General features: G+C 47.4%; 1 protein-coding gene across 2 annotated transcripts; it reads right to left on the bottom strand.

Annotated features, from left to right (window-relative positions):
• Positions 1-1,214: 1,214 nt before the first annotated feature.
• Positions 1,215-17,170, bottom strand: LOC143641442 (2'-5'-oligoadenylate synthase-like protein 1). Of its 2 annotated transcripts, XM_077108901.1 has the most exons (6): positions 16,973-17,170; positions 12,814-13,096; positions 10,844-11,019; positions 6,312-6,553; positions 3,858-4,005; positions 1,215-2,220 (listed from the first exon to the last, which is right to left on the bottom strand). In XM_077108901.1, exons 1-6 carry the CDS (start codon positions 17,168-17,170, stop codon positions 1,720-1,722), a joined length of 1,548 nt encoding a protein of 515 aa, XP_076965016.1. In that variant the 3' UTR covers positions 1,215-1,719. The 2 variants fall into 2 exon arrangements, with proteins under 2 accessions (XP_076965016.1, XP_076965017.1); XM_077108902.1 differs by lacking the exon at positions 12,814-13,096 and having other exon boundaries at positions 16,973-17,160.
• Positions 17,171-23,474: the final 6,304 nt, after the last annotated feature.

Below are 23,474 nucleotides of genomic sequence, written 5' to 3'. Positions count from 1 at the left end.
CACGTTCAGGTTTTGATCCCATGTAGTTTAGACATTATTTATTTATTCCAGTAATTTCTATGTCCATCTGTGGGTCAGAAACGTCTTAGGGAACTTGTTAAACTGTGGGGTTTCTAATTCTAACTGAATTAGAATCTTTTATCAGATTTGGGGCCCAGAAGTCCGTTATTTCTTCTAATACCTTGGGGCCTCATGGCCCCAGTAGCAGCAGAATTCTTGGGAGCTTGTTAGAAATGCAGAAAAGCCGGGCTTCACCACGAACCTTCCAGATCAGAATCTGCATTCTGAGAAGCTCTTCCTGTGATTTGTGTGTAAAACGTGAGATGTATTGTCCTGGCTAATTCAGATGGGAAACTCGGTAGTTTTCCAGCCCAGGACTTTTCAATCAGTATTTAAGAGAATACTGATTCCCAGCACTGACCCAAGACGGACAAATAAGAATCTCTGTGTCTAAGATATTCCACGGGTGAAAGTTAAAACAAAATAAGTTTTGTCTTTTTGGAATGCTTTATTTATCTCTTAGGATGAGTGTGTCAAAACATCATTCAAACAAATTCTCTGGCCTTGGCTTTTCTATCAAAAAAAGAAAGAAAGGTAACTTCTATGATCAGAATGTTTGTGTCCCCCCAAATTCCTGTATTGAAATCCTGACCCCCCAAGGATTTCAGGAGTGGGGCCTTTGGAAGGCGAGTAGGTCATGAGGGGCAGAACCTTCATGAGTGGGATTAGTGGCCCTCATGAAAGAGACCTCCTCCTCACTTCATCCACCATGTTGTTAAAATTAACTAGTTGTTTATTTTAACATCTCTTCCACCATGGGAAGACACAGTGAGAAGCTGCCATCTAAGAACCAGGAAGAGGTCTTTACCACATAGCAAATCTGTTAGCACCTTGATCTTGAATTTCCCAGCCTTCAGAACTGTGAGAAATAAGCGTTTGTTATTTATAAGCCATTGAGTTCATGGTATTTTGTTAGAACGACCCAAATGAACTAAGGCTGATTTATTCAATAATTCATTCATTCATTTATTTGTTTTCGGTACTGGAGATTGAATCCTGGGGTACTTAACCACTGAGCCACATCCTCAGCCCCTTTTAAATATTTTATTTAGAGACAGTTTCAATCCTGAGGACTCAAATTTGAGAGGTTCAAATGATTAAATAATACCCATTAGGACAGCATCAGCACCTGTGGAAATGAATGACCACCCAAATGAGAACAGAGGTTGTTTATTCCCAACTTTCAGGCACCATTCTTTGCCTTCCACAGAGGCGCAGAACAGGCAGGAGAATGGGAAAACTTTACAGTGAACCTGATAAATGATGAAGGCTTCAGGCATAGCATGATCAAGCTGGTTGTCGCTGGGAAGTTGTAGGTGCCAACTACAAGCAGACTACCTCTGTGATTAGTTTGGGGAGCTCATTTGGTTTTCTCTGGTTGGTCCTAAATGGAAAGTGAGTTCTAGGTAGCATGGGAAATTAGAGAAACCGCAGTGATTGACTTAGTCCTGGACTTGGTTCTGGGTTGGCTGCTGTGGAGGCTGTGGGTCAGAGTTTTACTGTCACATAGGATCTGGCCATTGGCCATTTGTATATTTAGCACCTCTTCCCCTCCCCTACTGGCAGGGCCAGTGGAGCTGTTGACAAAGTCGGTGAAGATGTGGGACGGGGTCTGGATTAGAAGACAGAGAGGCAGACAGAGAAGCTTCCCGGAGGACACTAGCTGGAGGGAAACCGAGCTTCTCCTGCCTTCTTCTCGGACAGAGTGAGAGTGTCGCTGTCCCCGACGCCGTAGTAGCCCAAACTGAACCAGTCCTGCAGGACGTGGCCCTGGAACTCCAGGCGCTGCAGCTCCCGGAGCAGGCCCTGGCGGTCCTCGATCTGCTCCTTCAGGCTGCGCACCAGGTGGGAGGGCTGGGCGGCGTAGGCGTGGCTCGCACCGTCCGGGCCCTTCACGAAGACCTGGATCTCGGGGGAGACGGTGTCCAGCAGGCAGACGCTGGTGTGGGAGAAGATCCCGTAAGAGGCCAGGGAGCAGTGGCTGCGCAGGAGCTGCCGCTCGCCGCCGGGCTCCTGGAAGGACAGGCGCTGGAGGCCCGCGCAGCCCCGGCTCTGTCGGATCTTCTCCTTCATCTTCTTTATGGACGCATAAGGGTTCACCCAGAGGACGAGATCGGAGCGACCCCACTGCTGCACCGTCACCTGGATGTCTCTCGCTGTCTGCAGGGAGGGGGGGGGAGGGGAGGGGGAGAGGGAGGGGAGGGGGAGAGGGGGGAGGGGGGAGGGGGAGAGGGAGAGGGAGGGGAGGGGGAGAGGGAGGGGAGGGGAGAGGGAGAGGGAGGGGGAGAGGGAGGGGGGCGAGAGGGAGGGGAGGGGGAGAGGAAGAGGGAGAGGGGTTACTTTCCTGCTTCCCCACGTGCAAAAATTCCCTTCACCTTTTTCTTTGCAAAAGCAACCAAACCAGCAGCAGCAGCAGCAGCAGTAGCAAGCCTTTAGGGAGTCCCGGCCCCTGCTCTAGTCTGAATGCGGTTTTCTTCTTACTGCAGCCCTAGGAGGTCGGATCTCCCCGGTTTTAGGGATGAAGCCATTGTGGCTAGGCAGGGCTAAGTGGTCCCAGAGGGAGTAAGGGCCCCGCAGTTCTGGGCAGGAATCTAGGTCGAGCGCTGCAAAGTCTTCTCATTTTTCCAGATAAAAATGTGTGCACGATTTTTTTTTTTTTAATATTTAGGAAAAACCCAGAGGCATATCATTTTCAGCGTACCTGTAGGCCTCACGTGGTTGGTGAACCCCTGATTTGCCCTCTGTGCTTCATTATAGAGTCTCTGTTTTTGCTTCTGCCTTCTGCTAACCTTGCTCATTCCCACATCCCGTCCTTTATCCTTTAGTCTCACTCCAGCCCTCAAGCTAGAGTGTCCTTTGTTCTGAGCATCTATATCTATATCAGAGCATCCAAAGACACAAGGTGGGGTCTTTTGGGTTCACCTTAAGCCCTAGCTCCTTCAAGGAATCTTTTCTGGTAACTTTAAAATCATTTATATTTCCTTTTTTTTTGGAGCTCTACAAAGTCCTGGCTGTGAATCCTGACTTTGCTGACTCTGAGCAGTGTGACCTTGATTAATTGACTTAACTTCTCTGAGCCTCAGTTTCCTCATCTGTTAAATGGCAACAATAGTAATACTATTATTATTATATTACAATGAAGATAATGATAATGTTTGAATTTCCATTTTTTTTTTTTTTAGAATTGCCCACAAGGATCAACGGAGACAATCCCTGAATAAGAACTCTGCAAATTGTAAAATATAATATGTGGATTAAATAGATTATGATGATCTTTGCCTGTTCTGTAGGTTTGGTACTGCATAATAACTTAGTATTTTCTTTTTTCTGAGTATCCAGTATCCAGTCTCCTCTGGTAATTGTTTCATCAGTTTTGTGCAATTTGTTTAGTGGACTTGCTTCCGAACAGCATTGGGCGAGTTCTTTGAGCCTAGGGACCACGTCTTATTTTTGTATCCCTGGTGCTGCCCCTCCCCCCACTCCCAGCTCCAGTTCTGGAACCTAACAGCTGATTGAGTTGACCTGGCAAGCTCAACTCCTGCAAAGAATGATCAGGAACATGGAACTGATTTTTTCAGTAGGTTATGGGGGAAAAGAAAGAAAAGGAGGAGAATTTAAAGATGGGAAATCTGAACCTTAGTCAAAGAATTTTCCTAGGTTTATGGAACCAGTGGGCGGTGCACCGGGCTTCCCTCTTTCTCCCTGTAAAGCGCTGTTCTTCATCGGCACAAAAGCAACATCGATCAACATCCCCTTCTGGGCTTCAGGCCTGTGGTGGACTCAAGAGGAGCCATTACCTTCACAGTCCAGGTGGGGACTGGGATTTCTCTGCTGTCATAGCAACAGTCCTGTTTCAGGCACTGTCTGGCCCTCTGAGCGACTAAGTCCCATCTGTACCCTTCTGCCACATTGTGGGTGGGGTCCGCCGGATCCAGGATGATGGGCCTGCAACACAGGGACGGGATACCCAGGCTCCTTCTGGCTTGGGGACTGCAAGCCAGAGTAGCCTCCCAGCCACCATCAATTCAAACCACCAAGCCTCTGTAGGTCCAGGGCCTCCGGCTCCGAGTACAGGAGGCCCAGAAAGATCAGAGCAAGAGGACAGGGACCATCAGATTTCCAAAAATTCATCTCAGGGAGAGTTCTCTAGGTAATTGCAAGAAATTTTAGGATGGAGCGAGTGAGACCTTAAAAGTCACACTGGAGCAATAACAGAGACCCACTCAGGAGGTGTGCCATTCAGAGGCAGAGCAGACGGTGCCAGTTTGAGGCTAGCACGGCTGAGTGGCTTTGGGTAACAGTAACAGTGCCAGCACCAACAGTGGACTTTCATTGAAGCTCTAGAGACAAACCCTCTGTATGTGAACCTAGTTCAGTCTGTACAACAATTCTACAAAGTAGGGACCAGTATCACTCTTGTTATGCCCATTTTACAGGTGAGACAACGGAGGCACACACACCTTCCTGTTCTCACAACTAGCAGCTAGGGTTCTTCCTCATTCTAATCCTACTGCCTTGACCGAGAGGAGGCTGGGCTGCTGCCAGTTCTCTCGTTTATATAAATGTTGAATGAATATTTCAACTAATGTCAGCTCAGTGTAACAGCCTGAGTGGGCCGTCTGGGAATGGCAGCAGCGGTGGGTAAGACCAGGCCTCTCTCTCTAGGATCTTTTGTTCTGGGAGCCTGACTGTGTGAGAGAACCTGAGAACAGGCGGCTGGGTGGATGGGACACTCTGGGCTCCCTGCTGGCTACTCCCAACACTGGCCTCTGCTGCCCTGCTCCCTGGGGTGGTCCTGTCTGAAGGGCTAGGGGAGCAGTGCAGGCCCTCCCATGGGACTTGGGACACCTGAGGCAGAGTGGCTCATCCCGTGGTGGGGCATGTGATCTGCCACACAGGGCTTGTGACCAGGGATGGGTCTGGTTTCCTCTTGGGTTTGGCCCAGGGATGAGAGGGGGCCCCCACTAACTGGGGTGAAGAAGAGGGCAGGATAAGGAGGAGGAGCGGAGGGGACCGGAGGGGGAACCCGGTGGTAGAGCACTGAGCACTTGCCTGGCTTGCAGGAGGCCCTGGGGTGGATCTCAGCACTGCCAGGAAAAAAGAGCAGAGACAGGCAGGGGAGAAGGGCAGAGAGAGAGAGAGAGAGAGAGAGAGAGAGAGAGAGAAGGAGGGAGGGAGGGGGGAGGGGGGGGAGGAACAAGGAAAGAGAATCAGCCTCTAGTCTACCTAAGATCCTGAAGTTATTTTCCAACTGCAACTTTCTAGATAATCCTCTCCCCCTAAGGAGACCCCCTGTTTTCCCCTTGCATGAACCCCCCAATACTCACATAATGGAATATTGCAATTTCTACTACAAAATATTGATCTGCTTCCCCCCAGAAGCAGATCTCCAAATAAGGATTTGGCTTATTTGGAAGGAGAGCCCGAGAAACACTAAGAAAGGAGTGAGAGAGTCAGACAAGAAAAGGAAGCAAACCTGAGAAGGGGGACGGTGATATCAAGGTCATTACCACGGTAGCAGCTAGAGGTTTGTCCCGCCAGGGAACCCTGGGAACCCGTGTGGAAGAGGAGACCCAGAGTTCCTTCATCTGAGGTGAGCGGGAGCTGGGGGACTCTCACAAACTCCCTCCAGTTATTAGTTGAGGGCTATTCCGGAGGGGCTCCTGCTGGGGAGGCACCCCCACCCCCTCCCCAGGCAGAGGGGTGCAGGTGCTGGCACTTGGAAGCTGAGCCAGCTCTCACTGGAGCCATGAAAGCCAAGGGCATTCGAGGGCTATAGCAGTGGGCGTTTTTGCAGCATCTACCCCACACTAGATACGCGGATCTCTAACGCCTGTGGAACTCCTGTATGGGACCTTCCCATTGCATAGCAATGAGAAAACGACACAGCTGAGATTCAAACTGGAGGCTCCAAGAATCTTTTCTAATGCATCTCTAAAAAGCACTGGAATGGTCTCCTGAGGGCCAGAGGGCTAAGGGAGGGTGGAGAGGTTGTTTTGGGGACAAGGGAAAAGTTCATAACCCGTCATGTCACGGTGATCTGCAAACGCGAGACACTAACTGGAGCCATTGAGAATCTCAGGGTCAACTACTGTGGCAGCCTCGCTGTGTACGTAAGTCAATGCAGACAATTCCATACCATGTTTCCCTCGACTCTCCTCCCTACCGCCCTTCCTTCTTTCTTTCTTCTTCTTCTTCTTCTTTTTTTTTTTTTTTTAATGTGAGACTTAGTGAGTAAGCTGGGCCCATACCTCTCTTTTTTGAACTGTTCTCTGACAAAGTCCTGGATGACTGGGTGCTGGAGTGTGTAGTACTTGGTCCAGTAGATACAGATGAATTCATAATCCTGGAGCAGCTCCATCACTGTGCTGAGACCTTCGTCCAGCTTGAAACTCTCATTCTCCTGAGTCCCTGTTTCCCAGGCATAGATGGTCAACAGTTCAAGGGCATAGACAGGGGGCAGGTTGGCTCTGGGGCACTTGGCTCTCACGTACTGTTTAAAGAGATGGGGAGACAGAGAGACCCCGAGTTTCTATGTGATGATGACATTGGACTAGAAGCTGGAAATCCAAACTCTGGGCCTCATTCTGCTGCTTATTGGCTGTGTGGCTGTGGCCAAGTCACCTTCCCTCCCGGGGCCTTGGTTTTCTCCTTTTAGAATTAGAAGGCTGGGTTAGTGCAGGGTTTCAACTGTTCTTAACAAACATGACTCCTGGCGCGGAGTCCTGAAGAGGCGGCCTAAGGAGTGAGCTGGCTGGACCACCAGCATCTCAGCCTCAGAAGCACTGTTTTAATCTGTTTCAATGTGCTGAGCTTTGGGGAAGGGTTTCTTTAAATAGAGGGCTTTTCACTAACAATTGAGGGATTGAGGGAGGTAATGTTCTATAGTGAACCTTGGGATAGACTTTAGGAGACATTATTTCCTATACCATTGTATTGCAGCCATACTGTTTGGGTGGGGTTGATTCTATTCTTTTCTTTTTAGGTAGAAACAATATCTTTATTTTATTTTTATGTGGTGCTGAGGATGGAACCCAATGCCTCATGCATGCTAGGTGAGCGCTCTACCACTGAGCCACAACCCCAGCCTGATTCTATTCTTAACTCCAAAGTTGGCACAAACCCAACAACATAAACTTTTACTTCTTGCCAAGTGACTGATTCAAGAGAAAAGTGTGTAATTTGAGGATGATTCAATTAGAGCATAGTTCTTTTATTAAGTGATTGAAAGAGAAGTCCTTTCTTGTGTGTGGATGTGAGGGCAGGAACAACTGTGGCCATTTTGCCACTACAAGGAAGACCAAGGCCCAGGGAGGGAAGGTGACTTGATCACAGTCACACAACCAGTAGGTGGCAGAAATTAGAATTCTTTTTTTTTTGTATTTTTTTTTCCTGTAACTTGCAAAACAAAACAAAACAAAAAAAACTTCAAAAACATTTTAACTGACACTGATCACTTCCTGTCTGAAAAACCTCTCTAATATTCAGCCTTGCGCTAATCTCAGTTCCTTGGAAGGCTGAGATGGGAGAAGCATGGATTTGAGGTCAACCTGGGTAACGTAGTGAGACCCCCATCTTAAAAAAAAAAAAAAAAAAAAGCCTTTCAAACAGTCAGAAAGTGAGAATTTTTGTCAAATATCCAGCTATTGATCTGTGAAAGCAAAATTGCTATCTTTCTTGTGGCCATTATGAATGAAGAGTGTATCACATCCCATAGTTAAACAGTAGCAGCAACAACATAAACAGCAACAAAAACAGACACAAGACTTTGACCTTAAAACAAACAAACACAGGAAAGCCACAGGGTCATAGGAAAGCCTTGTTCTAGTTTCCCAAATAAATGGAACTTGGAGCCTTCCTAGAGGTCAGTGACTCCTTACAGAAAACAACTTTATCCCTGACCTAAAATTGTTTTTAATTGAACTCAAATTTATTTATAACTTGTTATAGCTTTTCATGAATCCACACTTAATGCTCAATGTTATAAATCCTGATTAATCGATTATAATCTTGTTGGGATTTAAACTCATGTCAATACAATTTATTTTCTCCCAAAAATGTTGTTTTCTCCAATACCAGTGAGATTTTACATTCTTAAAACGTAGATATTCCCAAAGTACAGAATGCCTGTAAGCTTTAGGAAAAATGAACCCTATACATCCGACAGGGTGTGCATGTCTTGTAATTACTGCTGCTGGGGAGGCTGAGTCAGGAGGATCCCTTGAACACATAGTTCAAGACCAGACTGGGCAACATGGAACACCCTATCTCAAACCAAAACAACATCAAAAACCCACAAAAAATTTCATTCCTTAAGAATTTTTGGAAGACTATTTAAAAAAGACCTATGTGCTCCTCTAGGGCTGATGTGCAGGGATGCTGGGTGGGTTAATCAGTCTTCTGTCTTCATAACAAACTTAATAATCAACTTGTGAAGAAATAAAGTTGAGCGAGGCATGGTGTTGCATCCCAGTGGCTCGGGAGGCTGAGGCAGGGGGATGGCGAGTTCAAAGCCAGCCTCAGCCAAAGCGAGTCCCTGAGCAACTCAGTGAGACCCTGTCTCTAAATAAAATACCAAATAGGGCTGGGGATGTGGCTCAGTGGTTGAGTGCCCCTGAATTCAATCGCCAGTACCTGCTCCCTCTCCAAAAAGAAATAAAGTTGAGGTAATTAACTTATAAAGAGAAGAAGTTCATTTTTTTTTTTCAGTCGTAGATAAACGCAAAACCTTTATTTACTTTACATGACGCTGAGGACCACACCAGTGCGAGGAGGCAAGTGCTCTACCACTGAGCCACCACCCCAGTCTAAAAATGCTCATTTTGGTTCAGAATATTGGAGGCTTCAGTCCCTGATTGATGGGTCCCAATTGACTTTGGGCCTGTGGTAAGGCCGAACATCTTGGTGGGAGCAAATCCACTCACCTCCAGAGAGGAAGAGGAAAGGGGTGGGGTCCTCCCCCTTCAAGGCCACACCCCCAATGACCTGAGTGCCTCCCACCAGGCCCCGCCTCTTAAACGGTCCACCTCCGATTAGCACTAAGCTGGGGACCAAGCCTGTAATGCACCAGCCTTTGGGGGACAGGTAAGGTCCAACTGTAGCAGATGCTATGACTTCCTCATATTTTGGATCTCTAACTTTTACAACCTTTCTAGATAATGATAAACATCTGAGAAAACAACTTTCTACTGTCAACAGAGCCTAGCTATAGACCTCGTCATCTTGGTACTGTGTCTTATATATTTTATTGGGTTAACCCTTTCCTTCTGCAACCTGATTCCCTTGCAAATTCTCTGCAAGCTTTTACTTAATAAATGAGTTTCTTTTTTTTCTTGTTTTTTGAAAATTTCTTTGGGACAGGGTCTTGCTATGTTGCCCGGGCTGGTAAGCAATCCTCCTGCCTGCGTCTCCCAAGCAGCTGGAACTGCAGGTGTACGCCACCACGTCTGGCTATGTTGTTCTCTCTGATTCTGATTCTTGTTTTGATTTGGTTGGGGCCACTACACCCCTGATGATATAATCTGTGAGTCCGGTTTTAGGTTTTGACCACTTGCTGGTGTCTATTTGGAGGTAGATGGCACCCATTTATTCCCTAGGGGACAGTAGTCAGTGGGTTTTGATTGTTCTTTCTTTGTCTTGAGAATTCTGATATCTCTTGGGAGCCTCACATCTATTGTCTTACATGTTATTATGAATTTAAATGAATCAGTGTGTGTGTGAGTGTGTGTGTGTGTGTGTGTGTGTTTAAATACAATTCCCGGAAAAACAGTCCTGTGCTGTCTATGTGCTGGCTGACTGGTGTACTTTCTGTCGTGTTTATTTTTGTCTCATAATTAAAGTTGTAAAACCAAAACTGCTGGTTAATTTTGTTTTTATAAGTGAAAAAAAAACATTTATATCACTTTTTTAAAATTAGAGTGGTCTCATTTGCTGTATGATTTATCTTTGGGCAATGTCTTTCTCCACACTCCACTCCAGCGAACTTATGGAGTATAATTGGAAATAAATTCATGGGCAACGATGAATATTGAAGGGAGGGAAAGGCAGGGAGAAGGGGAATTGCATGGATGGTGGAAGGAGACCCTCATCATGTACAAAATACATGTAATGAAGATGTGAATTTGGTGTCAACATATCTTGTCTACAGAGAGATGATAGATTGTGGTATAAAGTGTATTAAGAATTGTAATGAAAAATAATAATAAGAGAGCTCATGTAAAAATAAATACACAAATTTAAAAATAAATTAATTAATCAATATAATATAAATTTAAAAAATAAATATACATATACAAGTGTGCGTGCGCGCACACACACACACACACACACACACAAACACGATGAATATTGACACCTAAAGGGACTGAGTCCGAATTTTACCAGACTTATTCCAAAAGCATATAACTTCATAGAAACAGACTGCTTAATGAAAGACAAATAAAACGAGAATGAACTACAAGGCTAGTGTTCTACACAGCTCTACTTGTGCATCATTAGATTAAACTCAGTAATGGCCATGACGCTGAGGAACTGGATCGTTGAGGGGGATGGATGTGGGTGGAATTCAAGGAGTCTTTCTTTCCTCTTAGGCGTCCTTGGCTTGCTGGGATGGATGTGGGAGCGAGGGGCATATGAACTTGACATTAGACAGTAACCACAGCGTGTCCAGCCCTTCATTACTGAAATACTATAGGCCACCTGCTTTTCTCTTTCCTTCTCTTTCTTTTCCTCCCCTTCCTCCTCCCCCTCTCCCGCCTCCCCCCATTCCTGGCAGCCCCCTTACCTGCTGGTACCAGTGTTTGACCAGCCGCAGGAGACTCTTCACTTTCGTTGGCCGATGTTTCACGAAGCATCTCTGCAGCTCACTGAAGGAAGGGGAGAAATTTCCAGGGTATCCACAGGCCTTGATCAGATTCACGTAGACCTCAGGGGGTGGCTGAGAGTTGGGGACAGCAGGCCCTGAGAGGAGAGGAAGCAAAGTGAGGTTGACGTAAGAAGCCCCCGAGGGATAAACAGTCTCTGGAGGAGGGCCGACTCATTCATTGGGATGACCTTTTCAGGGAGACTTGAGACCTCATGTCCCTGGATACGAACAGTTTAGGGTTTGGTTATCCTTCTTGTGAGATTCCTCCTCTGGAGAGCCAATGTCGGGCTTTCTACGCCTCAGTCCACTCCAGGACTAGTATTGTCCTCCTTGGATGTCCCCAACACTGTCAGTTTTCCTTAACATCTGTTTTAGACGGCTTTCTAGTGATCCATTGGAATCTTTCAATATCTGAGAGGAGAACCATTTCCCTGGCACTGTCTTTCTTGATAAGATCAGATCTGTCTCTCTGACATCTTCTTCAAAGGACGAGTCCATGCAGACGCTAATAGGACAATTCATAGGAGCTGGCGCACGATATGGAACCTGCTGCGGTTTGGATCTTGAGTGTCTCCCAAAGTCCCATGGGCTCAAAGGTTTGGTTGCCAGCCTGTGGTGCTATTGAGAGGTGTGAGACCTTTAAGAGGTGGGACCTAACGGGAGGAAGTTAGGTCTTTGGGGGCGTGCCTGTGAAGGGCTATAGGAATGCTGCTGTGTTTCCTTGCCACCATGGGCCAACAGGCCTCCTGACCTCATGCTGCCACCCTGATGTACTGTGCCTCAAAGTCCACAGCAACAGGGCCAGGTGACCACAGACTGGAACTCTGAAACCATGAGCCAAAATAAAACTTTCTTCCTTTTGGGTGGCTTATCTCCGGTATTTTGTCACTGAGTGACACAGAATTTATATCAGCTGGTATATTTTTTCCAAGAGTCTAGGACTCTCTGCCTGAGGATTAACCATAAACCTCATCAACCTAATGCTCCAAGAAGCAATGCTTAGCAAATGCCTTCTAAGAAGTTTGCAGATCAACACTCTAGTAGCCCTTCTGGGATAATGATGAGATGTGCTTTATATTATTAATTTGAGTCCCGCAGAGGCATGAAGCCCAGTTGTTAGGAGTGATGACTTGCTCAGTAATGTACCTTGTGTTGATTTCTCCCCTCCCCTGTCTTTTTGTAAAACCAGTGTTGAACCCAGAGATGCTTAACCACTGAGCCACATCCCCAGCCCTTTTTTAAAATTTTGAGACAGGGTCTCACTAAGTTGCTTAGGGCCTTGTTAAATGACGGAGGCTGGTTTGAATTTGCGATCCTCCTGCCTCAGCCTCTGGAGCCACTGGGATTACAGGCGGGTGCCACCACGCTCAGCTCCCTTCCCTGTCTCAATGCCCTACTTCCTTCCCAGGGTTGGATCATCTTCCTCAGGCCCTTCCTGCAGGATCTGCTGCTAGGATGGTCCTAACAAATGACAGACCTCTGTACCCATAGTAAGTGCTACTTACTAAAACTCTTGGTTATTATTTTAGATCCTTTACTTCGTTGGGTCTCTGATCTTCCAGAATATCCTTTCTACAGGAAGACCCTTCCTGAGCACCCTTTCTGTGGCTACCCAGGGCACCCCACTCTTCTCCTCTGAGCACTGACCACCATTTATCATCTGTTTATCTGTGTGATTCTTTAGTAAGCTTCTGTTTCCCAAGTTGGGCATCTTGACAGTCAGAATGTGTTAATGCTGGGCTCAGGGAGAAGCTCAGTCCCCAGCACAGGGCGTGGGAGCATAAATGAAGGACTGCAGGGTCTCCATGGGATCAGGAGTGACAGGTGAGGAAGTTGGGAGTCTCCCGGAGAGAGCCAGGGTGGAAGTCGTGGGCTTCCGCTCCCCTTACCCAGAGCTCTGTAGGCAGGCACGATGGTGATATTGATGGGTTCCGCGGTCCCCCTGGTCTGGATGGTGAAGTCGAGAGCGCTGGGGACTCCTTGGGTTATTCTCAGGTCACTGAGCCCGAGATCCAGCAGGTCCTGGCAACACCACAGTTTTCCCCAGATCAGTCTCAGGACAGCTTGGTGGTACTTGGCCTCCTCCCGGAAGCTGTGGAAACAGCTCAGGAACACCACCAGCTCCACGTCTGTCTCGCTCCTGAGCACTGTGCCATTCCCAAAGGAGCCCACCTGCAGGAGACAGAGGCCTGTTACCGGGAGGCCCTGTGCCCTCTGCTGTGTACCAAGCGGTGCGTTTTCCCAGTTTGTGCATGACCACCTGAGGGATGGGTGGGCAAGCTGAGATGTCCAGAGGAAGGGTCACTCACCCAGAGTCACTCAGTTTGCAGCCTGACTTCAGAGCCTAGGCTGCTTATCTATTCTGCACTGCATGGCTCCTGAGACCCAGTCTTGTCCCCCCGTGGAGGAACGCCTACTCCCAAGGAACACAGGGTGAGCATCTCAAGTCCCCAAATCAGAAATCCAAAACGCTCCAAAACCTGAGCCGTTCTGAGAGCTGACATGACATCACAAGCGGACATTCCACACCTGACTTCATGTGACAGGTCACAGTCAAAACAATTGTGCACTCAGAGTATTGTATAAAATTATGCTGGGCGTGGTGGCACAAGCCTGTCATCACAGCAGCTCGGGAGGCTGAGGCAGGAGGATCGCGAGTTCAAAGCCAGCCTCAGTAAAAGTGAGGCCTTAAGCAGCTCAGTGAGACCCTGTCTCTAAATAAAGTACAAAACAGGGCTGGGAAGGTGGCTCACTGCTTGAATACCCCTGAGTTCAACCCCTGGTAATTCCCCTCCAAAAATGATATTCAGGCTATGTGAGTAAGGTATTTATAAAACAGAAGTGAATTTCATGTGTAGACTTGGGTCCCACTCCCAAGAAATCTCATGATGTACATGTAAATATTCCAGAATCAGAATATTCAGGACCCTGGAACACTTCCAGTCCCAAGCATTTTTAGGAAGGGATTCTCAACCTGTAATAATGTCTGTTCTGTAGCATTTGAGGACTTGAGGTGTGTGTCTGAAGAAACTCAAAGCAGGGAGCAGGTTTGACTATTGAAGTAGAGCCGTGAGCTGTGGACTGGGGCAGTTTGACTTTGACCGTGACTCTTTTGCCCTGTCTCAGCTGTGTGATCCGGGGCTGCTCTGAGCAATGAGGGAATCTGAGCGATTGGATTACTAGGAGGATTAGATAAAATACTGTATGCCAAGGGCATGGCGTGGTGCAGGAAGTCAGCAATGTATTTCTCTTCCTGTTTGTGTACTCGACTTAGCTAATCCTTCTGCCCTCTGGGAATCCATTTCCCATCTGGAATGGAAGGAGACTGGATGATTTTTTTTTTTTATTTTTTTGACCAGGGATTGAACCCAGGAGCACTTAACCACTGAGACACATCCCCTGGCCCTCTTTTATTTTTTTACATTTTATTTAGAGACAGGGTCTCGCTGAGTTATTTAGGGCCTCACTAAGTTGTTGAGGCTGGCTCTGAATCCGCAGTCCTCCTGCCTCAGCCTCCCGATCTACTGGGGTCACAGGTGTGTGCAGCACCGCGCCTGGCCTCTGCCTGGATGGTTTTGAGGGGAGCTTTTAGATATTCTGAAATTCTAAACTTGCTCTCTGAGCCCTGCTGCCTGATAGACAAAGCCCCTCACCTCTCTGGCTCCTCTCTTTCTCATCTCTGGAGGAAGAATGGGTGGGGAAGGCCAGACCCCAGGGGGGCTACATTTCCTTGCAGATGGAGTCACTGCACATGGATTATAATTCAGCAGTGACAAGCTGAGCAGGCCTTATGTCTGGCCCCACCGGAAGCACTTTATGTATATTACCCCTTTAAATTCTCACACTCACCGATGAAGCTGGGAATTACTAAGAGAATTCCCCAATGTACAGATGAGAATACTGAGGCTGGGGGTGTTGATCAACTCGCCATGCCTCCCCCAGTCAGCCAGGAAATCAGATGAGTTAGAACACCAGTAGGTGGCGGCTCTTCCTCCTCTTTCTCCCCGGCAACCTGAGTCTGTGAGTCACAACCTACTCCTAGGAGGAGGAGGAGACACCCGCCATCTTTGCCCCACTTTACTGGATTTCAGACTCAGCCTTTCCACTCCATGTGAGAGGGTTGAAGTGGATACTGTGTGTGGGCGAAGGGCAACGCCCCGGAGACCATGTCTACCCCGCCTTTTCTGCTTTTCCCAGTGGTGAGATCCAGGCCGAGAAGGAAGAACAATCTAGAACAGGCTTCATGACTTGCTTCCATTGGAGCCAGTTAAACCCACTTCTTTCAAAGGCAAAGCATTGGCTCAGGCAGGGGGCTCAGACTGCCAGGTTTTTAGAAGGTGGGAGGAAGGGAGAGTTTAGAGTCTAAATAAAATACATTCTTTCTCATTAGTCATTACTCTTTGGGTGTCTCTACCTTTTAGGGGTTTTAGGGTAGGATCGTGGTCTATAAGAAAAACTGAGGTTTGTGTAAATACCATTTCCTGCCATCAGAACTTATCCTGCTAGAAACACTCCTCTCCCCCGACCTCATCCCATCCCTTCTTTCTCAGAGTTGTCTGGAGGGGGTGGGGTCTGCCCAAGTTCCCCAGGCCCAAAAGAAGGCCTGGGCCAGGGTTACAAATGGCCTTCTGTTTTTCAGCATCTACCCTGCACTGATCACCTAGCCTGCTTTTGTCCCGTTTGCTTGGTGAAGGAGAGGTAGATGAGAGGAGATGGGATAGCTAAGGTCATGCAGCAGCAGGACAAAAAGCCACAGCTCAACCCAAGACTGTCTGATCTCAGAATTCGTGGTTTTGCTAAATCCGTGTCCTCAGTCTCCTGGGCTGCCTCTAAAGAGAGAATTGGAGTCCTAGACTAGGAGTCAGTAAGCCAAATTCTAGTCTTGTTTTTGCCACCAACTTGCTGTGTGACCTTGGGACATCTTTTACCCTCTCTGAGTGTCCAGAGTGTTTAATGAAGGTTTGGCTGGGACTGATTCTTCAGGGCCTTTAGAGCTCTGGCCCTTTTAAATTTTGATCCTAGCTGGTATAGGAGGTGACATGAATCACCTGTAAAATGTGATTGGGGAAAAATCCTGGTGAGGGGGCCCGATCCCTAGCTGTGGAGTCAAAATTCAAATCCCAGCTTCAATACTAGCTGTGTGTTCTTGGGAAAGCCACCTCACTTCTCTGGATCTCCATTATAAAATCTTCTTATTCTCAAAAACTAAAGCTTGTAGAAAAACAGAAAGAAAACAAAAAGATATATCCAACCTGGCCAGTTCCACACACCCAAACTCCCTGCTACAGCAAGAAACTTTGTCCCTAAATACTTCAGCATTTTGTCCACAAAAAAAAAAAAAAAGAGAGAGAGAGAGAGAGAGAGAGAGAGAGAGAGAGAACATTGTCCCCCATAACCCCAAACTACTATTACACCTAACAAAATCAACACTGATTCTCTCACGTCATCTAATCTCCAGGCCATGTGAAAATTCCCCCAGTTGTCCCCAAACCATATTTTACAGATCATTCACACCAGGATCTAAAGACCTCGCATCTGGTTGTTATGCATCTTAAGACCCTGAGCCTTCATTGTGCTCATCTGAAAAATGGGAAAAGAACCATCTCTACTTCATAGGACGCAAGAATTAGAGATGACATGATATTAAGGGATTAGGCCCTCAGAACCCTAAATATTAACTATTGCATCTAACATCATCAATAATAATAATAATCATTATTATTATTATTATTATTTGGTACTGGGGATTGAACCCGGGGGCTCTTAGCCACTGAGTCACATCCCCAGCCCTTTTTTATATTTTTTAAATTTAGAGAGAGGGTCTCGCTAACTTGCTGAGGCTGGCTTTGAACTCGTGACCCTCCTGTATTGGCTCATTCTTAAGGCAGCGGTGTAGTGGGGCTATGGGCAGCTGGCTGGGGTGTCCTGAGACGTCAGCAGTATGGGGCAGGAATACTGAGGCCAGGGGTCCCCGGTACCCTCAGGTATGTGGGCTCTTGTGCTGGGCATCCCCTGCGCTGGCCAGAGGACGGAGGGGCCCAGGCTCACCTTGACCACCTTCAGCACCCGCGCCTCTGGGTCCAGGCCGCGCTCTCCCTGGAAGGCCTCCTGCCTCAGGAACTGCTCCACCGTGTGCACGGCCTCCAGCACCTCCTCTTTCCATCCCCGGCTGGGCTGCAGCCACTGAGCCACGAAGGAGTCCAGCCTGGAGGCTGGGACACCATACAGCTCCTGGGCCAGGGCCATCTCTGCCGAGGGTGACACTGCTGGGCAAATATATAGCCACCAGCCCACCCAGCTCCCGAAAACACACCCCCTTTTTAAGGGGGCTCCTCCCCCGCTGACCTCAGACCCCTGAAGGATAAAGGACGGGGACAGAGAGGAATCTAGGGGTGAATGTGCTGCTTTTCTTGGAAGACCCCCTTGCCGCAGAAGGTACAGTGTGCTGAGGGGACACTGGGCTGGGGCCCGCAGGTCTGGAGCCACCTTAACAGGGCTGGCATCCTCCCAACCTTCTTGCTATTGGTTTCGATTCTCAATTTCTAGAGTTTCCTTTTTATGACGTTTAGAAACTGAAATTGGCTTGAGTTTGACCTTATAGAAGCACCTCCCTGATAGATTAGGGTTGGATGGAATCATCGGTTTAATTGTCCCAACTGGTTAAAAGGAAACAGAAACTTGGAAGGAGAAGAGCCTTGCTTGTGGCTGGGTAAAGAAGGAGGCCTCAGGAATTAGTGGGGATGACTTTGAATTCCAGTGTGCCCTTCGCCAGATTCATAACCTCTCTGACCCTCACTGTCTTCATTCATAAGGTAGGTTTAATGATAATACCTACCTTGCCGGGCACGGTGGCATGGGCCTATAATCCCAGTGATTTGGGAGGCTAAGGCAGGAGGATTGCAAGTTGGAGGCCCAGCCTCAGCAACTTAATGAGGCCCTGCACAACTAAATGAGTCCTGGTTCAAAATAAAAAGGGCTGGGGATGTGGCTCAGTGGTGAAGGGGTCCTGGCTTCAATTCCTGATACCAAAACCAAACCAAACCAACAACAATAGTACCTACTTCATAAGGTCGTGCTAATGAAGCATGAGAATACTGATCAGAGGCAACACTCAACTCTCAACGGATGCAGCAGTTTTAGTTCATTCACCCAACATTTATTGAGTGACTGCTGGATGCCAGGCATTGTGCTAAGAAATCTCTGAAGTTCCTGCCCCACAGGGCTGGCTCCCAGAGCAGTGGGGTGGATTCCTGGGGTCCAGTGCCATGTGTGCTCAGTCACAAAATGGGCATGACAACTTGGCAGGGAGCCAGGCAGAATTTCTTTGGGGTCACAGGTGGTGTTGGCAGACACCGGTTTGACATGATTCATAAAGACTAAGAATCAGGTCCAAAGGGCACAGCCGAGATAAAGGCGGAGCGGCCTGGAGAACCCGATGTGTCAGGGACTTAGGCCCTGGATGTGCCTGGGGCTGAGGTGGGGAGAGGGGCTTGAGGGTGGAGGCCAGGAACGGTCCTGGAGTGCCACTCACTCATCTGCTCACTTAACAGGTGATTTCTGAACACCTACTATGTGCCAGGCAGGTGCTGGGGATGCGGAACAAAAAGTCCCTGTGTGCAGGGCGCCTGCACTCTGGTGGTGGAGACAGGCAACGAGCAGGACGCGGAGGTGAAACTATAGTGAATCAAAGGGGATGAAAGCCAAGCAGGAAAAGAAAGGGTTGTTTTAATCCGCTCCTTTGCTACAGTGACTAAAAGACCTGCAAGAACAGTGAGAGGGAAAAGTTTATTCTAGGGCTCAGGATTTCAGAGGTCTCAGTCCCTAGACAGCTGGTTCCACTCCTTGGGGCTTGAGGACATCATGGTGGAAGAGTTGGTGGAGGGAAGCAGCTCACACGGTGGTCAGAAAGCAGAGAGAGAGAGAGAGAGAGAGAGAGAGAGAGAGAGAGAGAGAGAGAGAGAGAGAGAGAGATCTCCACTTGCCAGGTACAAACTATAGACCCCACAGGCCCCTGCCCAGTGACCGACCTCCTTCAACCACACCTACCTGCAGTTAAGGCTCTCCCAACCCAGCCATTTCTCCTCCAAGCCTCTTGCATTGAATCCCAGGTGAGCTCTTTTGGGGGACACCCCACGTCCAAACCTTCACAGGTGTTCAGTCCTCTATAAAATGGTCAGGGAAGGCTTAGGGAAAGGAGATATTTGAACAAAGGCAGTGAGGTGAAGAGCGAACCATATGTATATGGTTTGTTCCTGGCAGAACAAAGAGCAAGTGCAAAGACCCTGTGGTGGTAATGTGCTCGGTGGGTTTTAAAGAACATCATTGTGCCTGGAATGGAGCTCAAGGGAGGAGTTGAACAAGGATTTGGGTTGAGTAGTAAAGGGCAGGGAGGCAAATGATATTGGATTTTTTTTTTTTTTTTGTACCAGGAATTGAACCCAAGGGTGCTTAACAACTGAGCCATGTCCCCAGCCCTTTAAGTTTTTATTTTGAGATAGGGTTTCACTAAGTCACTTAGGGCCTCTTAAATTGCCGAGGCTGGCCTCAAACTTGTGATCCTCCTGCTTTAGCCTCCCGAGTCGCCGGGATTACAGGCAGGTGCCACTGCCCCTGGCATGGTATTGGATCTTGAAGGCTACTATTAAGACTTCGTTTTCCTTCTGAATGAAATGGGGAGCCACTGGAGAGTTTTGAACAGAGGGAAGGACATGATCTGATTTTCATTTCCACGGGAGCCATCCCACTGGCTGTGAAGGGAGAATTAGATTAAAAGCAGGGGTTGAGAGGGGAGGTGAGAAGGGAATCAGAGGTGTCGTCAGAGGGTTAGTGCTACGGTAGGACATATGGTGGCTTGGATCAGAGTGGTGGCAGAGAAGGTAGGGAGAGTGTGTGATGTAAACCGAGAAAAAACTGGAATATATCCATATACCATCAATCAGCTCTAACAATTATCAACCTATGGAATCTTTTGATGATACCCCATCCACATCTTTCTTGGGTATTGTTTGGAATGGAGTCCCAGGTTCATCATTTTGATGGATCTATTTTGAGTCTGAGGCTAAGTCTTGTGGATGGATAGAGAGTAATCAATAGTGAGGGGAGATCAGAGTTAAGATGTGTTCTAAGTCTGTGGGCTTTAGCAATCAGAAGGATGGAATTGTTCTCTTTTTTTTTTTTTGTACTGAGGAGTGAACCCAGGGGAGCTTAACCACTGAGCCCCGTCCCCAGCCCTATTCTGTATTTTATTTAGAGACAGGGTCTCATTGAGTTGCTGAGGGCCTCTCTGTGGCTGAGGCTGGCTTTGAACTCCTGATCTTCCTGCCTCAGCCTCCCAAGCCACTGGAATGACAGGAGTGCACCCCCATGTCTGGCTCTGGAATTGCTCTTAATTTAGGGGGAAAATGTGGGGCAAGGGTGATGTGTGGGCGTGACGATCAAGAGCTGTTTGGAACTGATCTGAAGTGCCCACTAGAGATCCAGGTGGAGACTTGGATGAGAGTTGGATGAAGGAGTCTTGATTTCAGGTCTGGACTTGAGATACAAATTTGGGAGTCACCAGCATAGAGGTATTTAAAGCCACGAGACTGGAGGAGAGAAGGAGTGTAGAGCAAGGAGGGAAAGGGACCAAGCACTGAGCCCCTAAGCCTTCAATATCATGCAGAAGTTGAGAGTTGCAAAGCTAGCAGAGAAGAACGGGAAAGAGTGGTGTGGAGGCTAAATGATGACTCTGTTTTAAAAAAGGGGAAATGAACCACTGGGTCAGCCCAGGTGAACGGGCTCTGAATCTATCCTGGGTAGATGAGAAGAGTGACTCGTGACAAAGTTAGAATCTGGAAAAATTGGTCTGGCTGCTTCTGTGGTGAGGATGGGATTTAGGGGGCAAGAGCAGATGCAGAAAGGTGAGTCCAGACCCTGTCCTGTGGTCCAGGCGAGAGGCACTGGTGGCCCGGATTAGGCTGGAAGCAACGGAGCTCAAGAGAAAGGCTTGGATCCTAGCTCTCTTTTGAAGGAATGGTGGACAGGAAAGGGGTGTGTGTATGTGTGTGTATGTGTGTGTGTGTGTGTGTGTGTTTTGATATCAGGGATTGAACCCAGGGGTGCTTAACCACTGAGCCACATCCCCAGACCTTTTTTATATTTTAGAGACAGGATCTTGCTAAATTGCTTAGGGCCTCACTAAATTGCTGAGGTTGGCTTTGGACTCAAGATCCTCCTGTCTCAGCCTCCTAAGCCGCTGGGATTACAGGCGTGTGCTACTGAGCCCGGTTAGGTGTGTGCAGTTTTATGGGAGATGTGGAAGCAGAAGCCAGGTTAGAATGAGTTTAGGAGAAGTGGGGTGAAGTGGGGGTGGAAACCAGAAGTGCAGATAATCCTTTCAAGAAGTTTGTCAACCATGACAGTATTTCAATGTAAGCTTTCAAACTGGCTAACCCCAAATGGAAAGCATCATGTTTTTAAAAATATAATAAATTCCAAAAAGTCCTCATACTTCTACTGTTCGATCATACCATATTAAAATAATATTTTAATATGATTTTTAATAGTGAAATAATTTGATTTAAATTTAAGTAAAATTTAAATCTAATTATTTTAAAGTAACATTAAAATAATGTAAAGAGTAGTAGCAATTTCACAAACTTAAGTCAACAACAAAATAAGACTCTGTGGGATGAGGATATAGCTCAGTTGGTAGAGTGCTTGTCTCGCAAACACCAAGCCCTGGGTTCAATCCCTAGCACCCCCCCCACAAGTAAGATCCCCACATTTTCATATGTTTATGGTGACAGAAGATGAACTCTGGGCTGGGGTTGTGGCTCAGCGGTAGAGCGCTTGCCTAGCACGGGCGGGACCCGGGTTTGATCCTCAGCACCACATAAAAATAAAGGCATTGTGTAGTGTCCAACTACACCTAAAAAATAAATATTAAAAAAAGATGAACTTCAAGGCAATATACAAGTCATTCACATAAAAACCATTTAGACCTTATATATTAATTTTTTGTTCACCTTCAACAAATCTCTGAGGGTTGAACAGCTGCCAATCATTTGATCACTAATATATTGGATGCCATTTGAAAAAAATATATAATCAGGATGACCTGAGTTTATTCACATGGTCACTAAGAGGGAAAGTCCCAATTAAATTATTTATTTATCCTAATTTGTTATACATGATGGCAGAAGGCATGTCATTTCATATCACACATACAGAGCACAATTTTTCAAGTCACTGATTGTACACAGAGTATTTTCACACTACTCGTGTCCTCAGGGTGATGATGTCTGACTCACTCCACCATCATCCTACCCCCTTGCCCCCTCCTTTGCCCTCCCTCCTATTTTTTAAATAATGCTTATTTCCCATGCTAGAAGGCAGAACAAAATCCCTTCTCCCGATTCGACATGGCGGATCAAACTTCTCATGTGGCACGGACACCACAGTCTCCAGGTAGACATAGAACAGCTTGAATCCCAGCTCTCTCCACATAATGTCCACGTGAGCCTCTGTCTCCTGTCAACGGGAGCAGTGGCTAACAATCTAAGCTTCTTGTGATCATGAACTCAATGCCAAGCGCTCTGTGCTAATGATCCCAGAAAATACTCTGATTGGTTAGCCCAGGTAATGGGCTGAGCCTCTCCTGGGCCAGGTGATGACTCCTGGGCCAGTCAGCTGGGCAGAGGGTGAAGCATTTGAAGTGAAAAGATGAAAGGAACCGAAGTCTGGAGCTCAGGTCAGTGTCCACTGGCGGAACCCAGAGGAGGTGGGAGAGGGTGCACGAGAGCTCAAAAGTTCCCACTGAGGTTGTCACGGTACCGACCTTCCCCGGAAATTGCCCCCTGGACATCATTTCCTGTCCCTAAGCCTTGAGCTCCTCATGTGTAAAATGAGGAAGTGTTTTTTTTCTACTCGTTCCTCCACTTCCAGGGCAGCCGTGAGGATAAGAATCGAATGACATTGTGCCTTTGTATTAGCTTTGCTGACCTGCTGAAACAGATCTTAGTCAAAGTTATTTTTTCTCTTCTGTTCTTCCTGGGGACTGAACCCAGAGGAGCTTTGCCACTGAGCCACATCCTCAGCCGTTTTCACTTTTTTTTTTTTTTTTCTCTTTGAGACAGGGTCTCACTAAGTTGCTGAGGCTGGCCTCAAACTTGTGATCCTCCTGCCTCAGCCTCCCAACTCACAAGGAACTGTGTCACCATGCCTCGCTTTAGTCAAAGGTCTTGGGACAGAAAAGATACCCACTCTGATATATTCAATGGTGGCTGCTTACCCAACTGAGATGTTGAAGAAACATAGGGGGAACTTGATAGAAAAAAAAAAAATGTCAGGACTGAGATTCCCCATCTTCTCATCCTAGGGATGGGGAAGGGCCTTTGATCCTGTCTCTGGCTGTGTGTGGTTCCATTCTCTGGGCTGTTGACTCTCTTTACTAAAATATGGGCTTGGGTGGAGTTCTGGTTTCTGCTCGGGTCCTGAATGCTCTTCTGTTTAACCACAGCAGGAGCTCACTGTACCTGGGTGCACTCTCCAGTGCTCCGAATCTGATCGG

The sequence above is a fragment of the Callospermophilus lateralis genome, chromosome 1, assembly GCF_048772815.1.
Source record: "Callospermophilus lateralis isolate mCalLat2 chromosome 1, mCalLat2.hap1, whole genome shotgun sequence".
Taxonomy (NCBI): Eukaryota; Metazoa; Chordata; class Mammalia; order Rodentia; family Sciuridae; genus Callospermophilus; species Callospermophilus lateralis.
This window is presented reverse-complemented; position numbering and strand designations above follow the sequence as displayed.